Raw genomic sequence first — 12,527 nt, 5'->3', positions numbered from 1 at the left:
CTGTCTCAATGCTTCTATCCATTGCATTATCACTATCAAATCTCAATGAATAAAAAGCAAGGATAAAAAAGATGAGATACAAAAAATATCTGTCTATAACTCAGAAGGAGAGCTACAGAAAAGTCCAGAAAAGGTCTCTTACCAGCACTGACAAGGCTGACGCCTATCAAACGTCCATCCTAACCAGCCCACCCCTTCTAACGGAATCTACATTTGATTTTATTGAGGCATCTATCCTCCTCTGTGTAGCTCTAACCACACCTCCCAAACTGGGGCCTGACTGGTCCAAACTTATCAGGGTCGTTCCTCGCCAGTAACCAGTTGAGGCAAGGGCATGGCCAATTCTGGTGAATGAGACGAGAGAAAACACTGGAGAGAGAGAAGGAAGATTTCCCAGCTCCTAAAATAGCCAAACGGGAAGAGAAAGAGCTTCTCCAAGAGGCTGTCACATCCACATATGACGCTGGGGACTTGCTGTGGCAGTTAGCACCCTGAGGACGCAGCCAACATGTTAAGAAGGGTGGAGTCAAAAGAACCCTAAACATACTGGGCTTGGAGCCACCCTACCCTTCGACTTGTCAGGACAGATGGTGAATTTGCTTGAAGTTTAAGGCAGTTATCAGGATTTTCTGTTACTCGTAACCAAAAGCACTCTTAACTACAGCAAAAAAGCTAACTGATCATAATGGATAAGAAAAAAAGAGACTTGGGGCTGGGAGTTGGAGCCTGGGTGGCTCGGTCGGTTGAGCGTCCGACTTCAGCTCAGGTCATGATCTCGCAACCTGTGGGTTCGAGCCCTGCGTCAGGCCCTGTGCTGACAGCTCAGAGCCTGGAGCCTGCTTCAGATTCTGAGTCTCCCTCTCTCTGCCCCTTCCCCGCTCATGCTCTGTGTGTGTCTTTCTCTCTCAAAAGTAAAATTTAAAAAAAAAAAAAATCAAAGAAAAAAGAGACTGCTATAAACTCATCATTTCATTTATTAATAGGAAAACCGAAGTTATTTTTGAAGCTTTTCCCCTTCATTCAGCTACTCCTCTCGTTCAGCTACTCCTCTGGCACTGTCTTAGTGCTTCACTGTGATTGGCGAGTATCCTCGAGGTAACTGTTAAATGCCCTAAAGGGGATACTCTCATAGGCGCAAAATACAGCCAAAAAAAAAAAAATCCCAAAACGAGAATGAGATGAACAAGAACAAAATAATTTTGGTTAGCGATCTAACCCTACATGATTTTAGGCCAAAAGAGGAAATAAGAAGCCTACCTCCTATTATTTTTTAACAAACATTAAGCCACGCAAAATTATTCCTGATAATACAACATATGCTGATGTTCAAGGTTAACTAATTGCAGCGGTCCTGAGTCAACGCCAAATGAAAGTGACTTAAACAAATGCCCCAATTGTTAATTTCTTTAAGCACTAGACACCATGTTTCCTAGAGTGCAAGGTTTTCCACTGTTCTGAATACGACCTTCTACTTTGTGCCCTATTTACTGTTCGGCTGAACCACACAGTGCCATGTACTGTCCTGGATTTGTCCGTGACAAGTTTCGTGAGGAGAGTGACCTTGGCTACTTCTTCAAAGCCACCACCACACGGCCCTGAGTCTAGCATAGTAATAAATAGAGCAACTGTGAAATCTGTTTGCTGAATTAATTTCGTGATTCCCCCCGACTTCCAATAAATCTACATCAAATGTTTACATTTGGACCTGTGTCTAACAAGGCCAAGATCACTGTTCATGCAAATACAAATGCTTTAGATGAATTTCAATGTAGAGTAACAATCAAAGCATCTCTCTCTATTTTCAAAAAAATCTTCTAAAGTAAAGAAGAAACACCTGAAAGGGACAGTAACATGACTTTAAAATGCTCCAGAGGGTCGAGGGGCCTGAGTTGCTCAGTCGGTTTAGCGTCTGACTTCGGCTCAGGTCATAATCTCGCAGTTCGTGGGTTTGAGCCCCACGTCAGGTTCTATGCTGACAGCTCAGAGCCTGGAGCCTGCTTCAGATTCTGTGTCTCCCTCTCTCTCTGCCTCTCCCCGTCTTGCGCTCTCTTTCTCTCTAGCTCAAAAATAAACATTAAAAAAAAACCTTTTTTTTTAATGCTCAAGGGGGGCACCTGGGTGGTTCAGTCAGTTGAGCATCCAGCTTCAGTTCAGGTCATGATCTCACAGCTTGTGGGTTCAAGCCCCACGTCGGGCTCTGTGTCTTCCTCTCTCTGCCCCTCCCCTGCTCATGCTCCCTCTCTGTCTCTCTCTCTCTCTCTCAAAAATAAACATAAATACATACATACATATGTAAAAATAAAATGCTCAAGGTACCATCCTCCAAATCATTTGAATGTCCCCAGGGCCATCTTCCTGCCCATTTGTATACACAGAGAAACATTATCTATCAAGCAAATGAATAACTGTTTTTCAAATAAGAGTACTAAGAACTTGCAGCAAAATCTATTTCAATTTCTAAACTCAATATATGAATAAGCTAAGCTGAAATTTATAGAATCCCAAAGGAAAAAATACCTTAAATTAATAAAGTTTTAGGGAAAAAATAACAATAGTGTTAGGATACATACGTTTTGCTAAAAACACAAGTATTTCAGGAAAGCTTAGACAGTGACACTGTAATTTTCAATAATGTTTTCCTATTAAGGAAATTTTATAGATTAATTTCTAATCTATAAAAAATAATTCCTACCCACCTCTGTGAATGATTTTCAAGTTTTCTTTTAAGTGGTTTAGTGCTTTCACAGTCTGGGGAGAAAAAGCAAAGATGAGAGAAGTAATATCCTTTTAATCAAAAAGCATGCAGTTTATCACAGCCCTGGAAGCCCTTTATATTCTTTTAGGCTCCATTATTTCAATATTCTGTCCACTTCTTGTGTTAAGTGAAAACGCTACATGATCATTTTAGATCTGAAAACTTACTTGCTTTTACATGCTGGTCCCCAATAATGAAAAGAACCCAATAACTTATAATTTTTCAGTAAGTCATTACTAAGTTGTACATTTCTTGTACCTTCAAACTTTTAAGAATGGAAATATTCCATACAAGGGAGTCCATATAGTCTGGTTCCGTTATGACCTCTAATTTAAATTAAGTTTTTCCAAATTTCCTCGGTGTCTACTAATTACTCATTCCCCTTCACTCGGTGCAAAGCCTTCAAAGTCATTTTCGCAGAGCCAAAGTATCTCTGCTCAACCTCTATTGCAATTTATTCAGAATTGACAATATTGTTTGATCACTGCTCAGAAAATCAGTCATTTCTTCAGGGATATAGGGAACAGGGACTTGAGTTAAAATTTCCACAGTCTCCAACTAAAAGAGGCCTAAAGGACAGGCCAACCATTTGCTATCAAAAGGTCAAGTCTCTGCCCCATCAAGCTGCTGGGTGTCAGGAACGCAGAACTTGCAATGTTTGAAGCAGCTAAGCCTCTTGTGTTCATTCGGTTGTTAATGAGCAAGGAGAGATTTAACACCAAGTGATTTTAAATGTTGTGCTTAAGAGGAAGGATGATCACCAAGTCTGGAAACATAGGCAAACATGTAATAAATGATTTACTAGTGTTTCTATATTACATATACTGCATTATACAATAAAACAATTTTGTCTCTGTTTCCCAACTTCACGGCCACCCTGGTACATGGCGGTCAAGAGCAGGATTCTGGGATGGGGCTGCCTGGGCCTTAAATCATTCACCATCTACAACTGTATGAGATTCAGAGCAAATTAACTACTTAACGTCTACAGGCTCCAGATCTGTCATGTGTAAAAAGGGGGCTACACTATTTACCACAGAGAATTACTACGAAGAGAAAATGTCGAAAGATCTTGGCCTGACACAAAACAAACATTCAATAACAATTAGCTATTATCATTATTCTACTACTGTTGCATTATAACTGCTATGAATACTGGGTTTGGTATACTGGAGAGATGACAAAATTTCATTTATCTTCCCAAAAATAAGTTTCTAGTGTAATCCAGCTTCTTTTTATAAAACCATATGAAAGGGTGTATAACTTAACCTTTAGCTCATAAAATATTTAAATTTATGAATCAATTTAGCTAAACAAATTAAAATATTAACGAGACCCTTGGATCTCAAGGTTTCGATGATTAGCGTTTAATCTGATTTTTAAAATTCCAATTATACACACACACCTTTCATGACTAAAATACAGATCAGAAACTGCCCATATATTTTTACATTAACCCTTAAGGATAAAACGGGATGAGTTGGCAGTTAGCAGGTAGACTATACTGAAAATAGAGGATGCAGGAAAGGAAGAGGCGGGAAATTACTCGCGACTGGAATATCTACCTTACAAATCCCTAGAAAACTTATTTTGCACATTCACTAACCTAAGTTGTGTCGTTAGCTGAGATTCTTATGGGTTTCTGAGAGTCTTACTATTTTACCCTACTGAAAAGGATTTCATGGACAACTTTGGTCAACTGAAAGATTCAGAGCAAGAAAGAAAATGGTGAGGAATTCACTTTCAAAACGACAAACACATATGTAAAAAAGCACCTGGCCTCTTTTTGGTAGTCTCGTGAAAGTGAACTGACCCAATTAGTAGCAATGCAGGTTACTGAAATTGCTAGGCAAAAATTTAAATAGTTTAGAGTGGGCAGCTCAAAACGTAAACCACAGGAAATATGCTTTGTTTAAGAGTTTCAGTGTAAGGGACTTCAAGGGAACTGCTGTAATTCTGATTAATTCAGAGACAATGGTGAGAATATAACCGATTTAAAAGTAGGAAAAGCAACAGGGCTAAAAAGGAGCAGAAAATTTCTTCTGGTCTTATTTACAGCACAATGTATTATGGTTCATTGTGATTTTAATGAACAGAGTATTACAGTTTTTACATAGAATAGATTTTGAAAATTGTTTCTTAGGACTTGTATTAGTTACCCCACAGAAGTGACTGTGTCTCTTTTCCTATTACAAATGATTTTCCAGGAAGGTCAAAACCATTCTGTGAAGGACATTCAGATATGGACATTCAAAACCCCGACAGCATCTTTACAGAAGTATTAGACGGAATGAACAATTTGAAAACCAGGTACTTACTGCTAAAGTGATTTTGCCTAAAATTTCTTCTGGAATAACATCATCTAATACACTATATACATATTTGTAAAACTTATCAAACGAGGTAGACATGAGTTCCATACAGATCCAACAGTCACCCTATAAAATAACAAATATCTGTTATTCCTTTACATCTCAGGATTAAGTACCATGTTTCCTTTACTTAAAATAGAAATACAATGAGAGAAAAAGCAACTAGCAGTCATTTCTGGTTCCTCCTTAAAGCCCTGGGCAGAAGAGTCCCCTCCTCTGTAAACCCAAACCTATTTGCCCAATGTCCCCGCTCTTAATTATAAAGACGGGGATGGTCTTACAGGGAAACTTCTGTGCTTTCACGAAGAGTTCCAATTTTCCCATAATTAAATACAGGTATGGGAAATATGTGGGAAACTGCTCGTTGTCGCTAACAAAGAAAATCGATGACAGTAATCTGGAGGCTCTAGGGTTCGTGGGAGGTCTGCATGAGAACACACAAGACGTAGGCAGACACCACAAGGATAGCGCTCTAAGAGGACGTTACATATGAACGCGGACTACGGAGGACCTTGTGAGAATAAGAACTGCTACTGGGATGATGACGATTCTGCGTGTTGTTAGGGATTTGTGGACCAGCTGCATCCTGGCAGATTTGCGACCACTCAGCTCCTACCTGGATTGGTTACGTAGGAGATTAATGCCCGAGAAAGCAAAACGGCTTGCCCAGAATAACAACGCCCATCAGTGACGGAGCCAGGAACAGGACCCCGTTTACTTAACTCCTGGCTCCCCTCAACACCTAAAAGCAAGGACCCTTCACGTACACACGGGAAGCATGCCTACGCTGTGATGGAGACTGAGACACATAACGGTGCCCTCACGACAGGAAGCACCACCTGCCAGAACTTACCTGGCTTCACGGCATTCTTACTTGTAAAACATATTTGACACAGCGAATTTCCACTTACATTTTCTTAAAAACATTTTTTTTAATGTTTATTTATTTTTGAGAGACAGAGAAAGACAGAGCGTGAGTGGAGGAGGGGCAGAGAGAGAGGGAGACAACAGAATCCAAAGCAGGCTGCAGGCTCCGAGCCGTGAGCACAGAGCCTGACGTGGGGCTCAAACCCACGGACTGTGAGATCATGCATGACCTGAGCCTAAGTCGGACGCTCAACCGACGGAGCCCCTCAACCTATACTTTCTTTCTTCTCTCTCTGTGGCTTTTTTTTCTTTTGGGTGTTTTTACAGACTGCTGTTCACAAAGGGCTGAGTAGCACCCTTTCCCCGAAACAAACGCTCAAATTTATTTTAATCTAAAGACACCATCTCAATAGATACACTAAAAAACTTTTTTTATTAGAGAGAGAGATAGCACACTGAACTCATCTACTTACAAGGAAGGAACCTAACTTCAGCAGTACAGCAAAGTGGAAAGATCACTGAAAGGCCTGACTTCTTATCCAGACTCCCCCACTTGTGCAAGCTTGGGCCCCCTCTCCATTCCTCATCTAGGAAATAGGGCTGCCCCGCCATCCTCAATGGACTAGGATATAATCAAATGAGTTCACATATGTAAAGTACAAAATAAAGTGTCCTGGCAGGTGCCAAAAAATGACAGTTAGAGAAATGAGAGGAGGAGGAAGAAGCAGGGAAAAAGAGGAAGGCAACCAAGAGAGAAACAGAGACACAGAACAGGGGAAATAAAGGTAGGAAGGAAACTAGAAATGGGGGTGGGGGTAGCAATCAGCTCCAGACACAGAGAGATCTTGGGCTTGCTAAGCCACATAACCTAATGTAAACTTATCTCTTCAGGCAGTTCCTTTTGACCATAACTGAGAATAGGGAGGAGCAGCGGTGAGCTGCATTTAAAAATTTTTAAAAAGGTGAGGGGCGGGGGGGATGGTCTGAGGTGCCCCCAAAAGCAGCAACAGCAACATTACTTTCATGGTCAAGCACGAGACGGGACACTCACATGACTGAAATGTGAAAGTAGAAATTACTAAATATGGATTTATGGAAAAGAAAAGTGAAGGATGATGAAAACCCGAACCACTGAGATCGAGATAAGTGTTCCTAGGGACGAGAACCAGATAAAACCAATGACATGCTTATATGCCTACAGTACCCACTCAGAAAATAAATTGTTTAAAAAGACACCACTCAAGGGGCGCCTGGGTGGCTCAGTCAGTTAAGCGTCCATCCGTCTTCGGCTCAGGTCGTGATCTCATGGTTTGTGAGTTCGAGTCCCACATTGGGCTCTGGGCTGACAGCTTGGAGCCTGGAGCCTGTTTCGGATTCTGTGTCTCCCTCTCTCTCTGCCCCTCCCCTGCTCACGCGCTCTCTCTCTCTCTCTCTCTCTCTCTTCTCAAAAATAAACATTAAAAAAATTTTTTTAAAGACACCACTCACAATACAAAAACTATAAAGCACCTAGTAATGTATTTAACAAAAGAAGCAAAACATTGACGAAAACGCATATAAAATTTGACTAAGGGACATAACAACTGACCAAAGAGAGACGCAAAGTGGAGCCTGGTCTACTAGACAAAGACTTTTTATAAAGCTGTGAAGCTGTCAAAATAAAAGACAGTGGTACTGATGCAGGGGGAAAAGTAAACAGTCCAATACAACAGATTCAAAAGCCCATGCAACACATGGAAATATGAAGTATGATAGATGTAGCAAAGAGTGGCAAAAGCATGGAATATTCAATGAATGTTGCTGGAACCAGTGGCCTTCCAGATGGAAAAGAGTTAAATTAGATCATTATCTCAGATCACTCACAAATAAAGATATAAAAATCCCAAATGGATTTTTTAGAAAGCAAAGGTTTAAACTTTTTTTTTTAAAGTTTATTTATTTATTTACTTAGAGAGAGAGAGAGAGAGAGAGAGAGAGCACACACACACTTGCAAGAGGGGGAGGGGCAGAGAGAAAGAGAGAGAATCCCAAGCAGACTCACCCTGACAGATGCAGGGCTCAAACTCAAGAAACTCGAGATCATGACATGAGCCAAAGCTGGATGCTTAACCGACTGAGCCACCCAGGTGCCCCTAAAACCTGTCCAGAAGAGGGGCGCCTGGGTGACTCAGTCAGTTAAGTGTCCCACTCTTGATTTCGGCTCAGGTCATAATCTCACAGTTTATGAGATCAAGCCCCACATCAGGCTCTGTGCTGACAGTGCAGAGCCTGCCTGGGATTTTCTCTCTCCCTCTCTCTCTGCCCCTCCCCTGCTCGCTCGCTTGCTCTTTCTCTCTCTCTCTCTCTCTCCCTCAAAAATATATAAATAAGCATTAAAAAAAAAAAAAGATACCAATTCAAACTCACCCAATTGCCAAAAACAAAACATTTAGTAATACGAAATGTTAGCAATGAGGTCTGTGACAATAAATGTCTGTGACAATAAATGTCTTCCCCAACAACTACCCCCTCTTTGTTACATACAATGTGCCCAGGTGAAACTACATTTCTCTGTCTTCTACACAGAGAAGGGCAGCCAACAAGATATCCACAAAAACAGTTGGCTGATGATTCCAGAATGGTCTTTTTGGTTCTCCCCTCTTCTCTTCCTTTGTATGGACATCACAGTTGAACTCTACAAGCCAACCTGAACCATAGGACAATCTTAACAATGTAAACCACAAACTCAGTAAGCCACTAACAGTTTCCAGTACTGACACCTGTATACAATTCCTGACAAGGAAATCTCATTCTTACTAGTAGGAACACAAGTTAGAACAACCACCGTGAAGAGAAATGTCACAATAGCCGCTAAGGTGGGAATAGTTCATATGATTTAACCTAGCAATTATATTTCTAGGTGTGTGCTATATGGAATCTGTAATCTAAGTTGTCAAGGAGAAATGCAAAAAGACGTTCATTTTTACACTGTTTTATAACTGCAAAAAATTAGAAACAACCTTTGTTGGGGATTATTGAAGAAATGTAAAAAATGGTATATTTAATCATTAGAATACTACATAGCAGTTAAGATAAATTAACCAAATCAGGGGTGCCTAGCTGGCTCAGTTGGTAGAACATGAAACTCTTGTTCTAGGGGTTGTGAGTTCAAGCCCCACATTGGGCATAGAGCCTACTAAAATATAAATAAATAATATAAAGTAATTAATGACCCAAATCTATATATTAAAGATCTATATTTATCTATATGGATGAATCTTGAAAACTATGGTAAATAAAAAATGCTATGAGGGATACATACAGGAAATTTCATTTATGTAAACTTTAAAAATACATACATCAATACTACACGTTATTTAGGGGAAAATACATATTGGAAAGCCTAAATAAAGAAGTTGAAAGAAATATTAACTCAACACAGTGTTTAAAACTGTAAAGTGAGAAGGAGATTAGGATGAGACCCTCAACCATAGCTATACTTTAAAAACAAATAAAGAGCGGGGTGCCTGGTGGCTCAGTTTGTTGAGTGTCCAACTTCAGCTCAGGTCATGATCTCACAGTCCGTGAGTTTGAGCCCCGCGTTGGGCTCTGCACTGACAGCTCAGAGCCTGGAGCCTGTTTCAGATTCTGTGTCTCCCTCTCTCTCTGACCCTCCCCCATTCATGCTCTCTCTGTCTCAAAACTAAATAAATGTTAAAAAAAATTTTTTAAGACAAATAAAGAGTAAATATGCCCAAGTGCTAATCTGCAGTGTTGGGTACACTATAATTCCTTTGTAATTTTTCAGTATGTTTGAAATATTTCATAGTTTAAAGAAAGCAATAATTACCTTAAGAGACTAGACAAAGATGAGCATATTAAACCAAAACACGCAAAAAATAGGAAGGAAGAGTGATCATAATAAAAAAATTTTTACATAGAAAATAGAAAACCAGCGACACCTGGGTGGCTCATTGGTTAAGTGTCCGACTTCGGCTCAGGTCATGATCTCGCAGTTTGTGAGTTCGAGCCCCGCGTCAGGCTCTGTGCTGATGGCTCAGAGCCTGGAGCCTGCTTCGGATTCTGTGTCTCCCTCTCTCTCTGCCCTTTACCCACTCACACTCTGTCTCTCTCCTCTCTCCAAAATAAACATAAAAAAAAAAAAAAGAAAATAGAAAAATATAGAAAATTCTAATGACAGAAAATTAATGCAACTGAAAGCTGGCTCCCTGAAAGACTAATAAAACTGATAAATCTCTAGCCAGAGTCATCAGGAAAAAATAGAGAAGATGCAAATTATCTATTAAATTGCCAATTAATTTGATAATTCTGATGAAAGGGACAAATTTCTTCAGAGAAACAAAACTACCAAATGGCACTCAAGAAGAAATGGATAACTTGAATAGACCTCTATCTTTGAAAGAAATTGTATTTGTAGTTAAAAATCTTCCCACAAGGAAAATTCTACATTCACATGGCTTCAGGGGTGGATTCTACCAAACATTTCCGGAAGAAATACCAATTCTCTACAAATTCTTCCAGAGAACTGCAGACAGGGACTACTTTCTAGCTCATTTTATAAGGCTAGCTCAGATACACAGATACAAACCGATATGCTGATTCAAAAGCCAAAAACATTACAAGAAAACTACAGACCAGTATCTCTCAAGAACACAGGTATAAGACATCTAAATAACATTTTAGCAAACTCAATCCAACAATATGTTAAAAAGGTAACACATCATAATCAAGTGGATTTACCCTGGGAATGTAAGGTTGGTTTAACATATGAAAAGCAATCCATGTAACTTAGGATATGAAAAAAAGAATTTCTCTAACACCATACACAATCATCTTAAGGATGCAGAAAAAGAATGTGGCAAAACTCTAACATCCATTCCTGATTAAAAAAAAAAAAATCTCAGCAAATTTGGGGTCCTTGGGTGGCTCAGTTGGTTGAGCATTCGACTTTGGCTCAGGTCATGATCTCATGGTTGGTGGGTTCAAGTCCCACATCAGGCTCTGTGCTGACAGCTCAGAGCCTGGAGCCTGCTTCAGATTCTGGGTCTCCCTCTCTCTACCCCTCCCCCTTCATGCTCTCGCTCTCTCTCTCTCTCAAAATAAACAGACATTAAAAAAAAAAAAAGACCTGGGGCACCTGGGTAGCTCAGTAGGTTGAGCGGCCAACTTCGGCTCAGGTCATGATCTCGCAGTCCATGAGCTCGAGCCCCGCGTCAGGCTCTGTGCTGACAGCTCAGAGTCTGGAGCCTGTTTCACATTCTGTGTCTCCCTCTCTCTCTGACCCTCCCCCGTTCATGCTCTGTCTCTCTCTGTCTCAAAAATAAATAAACGTTAAAAAAAAAAAAAGCCCTCAGCAAATAAGAAACAGAAGGGCACTTCCTCAACTTGATAAAGAACATCTACAAAAAACCTACAGCTAACATCACCCTTCCTGGTGAAACCCTGAGTGGTTCCTCCCTTAGATGAGAAACATTACAAGGATGTCTCCTCTCACTATTTCTATTCAACAGCGTACTAGAGGATCTAGCCAGTGCAATAAGGCAAGAAATACAGAAATAAATGCAACCCAAACTACAAAGAGGTAAACTCTCTTTGTTCACAGACAACGTGATAATCTACGTGGAAAATGTGAGGGAGTCTACAAAAAGCTACCAAAGGGGCGCCTGGGTGGCTCAGTCGGTTAAGTGCCCGACTTCAGCTCAGGTCACGATCTCGCGGTCCGCGAGTTCGAGCCCCGCGTCGGGCTCTGGGCTGATGGCTCAGAGCCTGGAGCCTGCTTCCAATTCTGTGCCTCCCTCTCTCTCTGCCCCTCCGCCGTTCATGCTCTGTCTCTCTCTGTCTCAAAAATAAATAAACGTTAAAAAAAAATTAAAAAAAAAAAAAAGCTACCAAAACTCACGAGTTTAACAAAGTTAGGGTAGCCAAGATAAACAAACAAAAATCAACCGCATTTCTTTATATCAATCACAAAACAAGAAGAGACAAATTTCTTTAAAATATCATTTATTGGGGTGCCTGGGTAGCTCAGTCGGATGAGCATCTGACTTTGGCTCAGGTCATGATCTCATGGTTTGTGAGTTGGAGCCCCACATTGGGCTCTGTGCTGACAGCTTGGAGCCTGAAGCCTGCTTCGGATTCTGTGTCTCATTCTCTCCCTGCTCCTCCCCCACTTGTGTTCTGTCTCTGTCTCTCAAAAATAAATAAATGTAAAAAAAAAATTTTTTTTTGAAGATCATTTATTCAGCACCAAAAAATACTAAATACTTAAGGATAAACTCAACAACAAAAAAAGTGATAGGACTATAAAGTGAAACCCACAAATATTGCTGAGAAAAATTAATGTAAATAAATGAAATAAAATATCAAGCAAATGAGTCATTACACTGGATGTCTTTAAAATATTGATACCTCTCCGACCTACAGATTTAGCTCAATCCCAATACATTTTTTCAAAAAAGGAACAAATTGGCCCACGTTGAAATTACAAACTTTCATCCTCCCAAAAAAATGCCATTACTAGTATAATGGCTAAG

The 12,527-nt window shown here is 40.2% G+C and overlaps 1 protein-coding gene across 4 annotated transcripts in view; it reads right to left on the bottom strand.

The window, feature by feature from the left end:
* Nucleotides 1-12,527, bottom strand: part of MAP2K4 (mitogen-activated protein kinase kinase 4) — a 139,172-nt gene that overhangs the window by 36,683 nt on the left and 89,962 nt on the right. For all 4 annotated transcript variants that reach the window (XM_042917526.1, XM_042917527.1, XM_042917529.1 and 1 more), the window contains 2 exons: nt 5,074-5,193; nt 2,697-2,748 (listed from right to left, as the gene is read on the bottom strand). In XM_042917526.1, the coding sequence (XP_042773460.1) occupies nt 2,697-2,748; nt 5,074-5,193 (172 nt within the window). The remainder of the gene's footprint in view (nt 1-2,696; nt 2,749-5,073; nt 5,194-12,527) is intronic.

The sequence above is a fragment of the Panthera leo genome, chromosome E1, assembly GCF_018350215.1.
Source record: "Panthera leo isolate Ple1 chromosome E1, P.leo_Ple1_pat1.1, whole genome shotgun sequence".
NCBI classification, from domain to species: Eukaryota; Metazoa; Chordata; class Mammalia; order Carnivora; family Felidae; genus Panthera; species Panthera leo.
The sequence above is the reverse complement of the archived record's forward strand: the minus strand, read 5'-3'. Positions and strand labels throughout refer to the sequence as shown.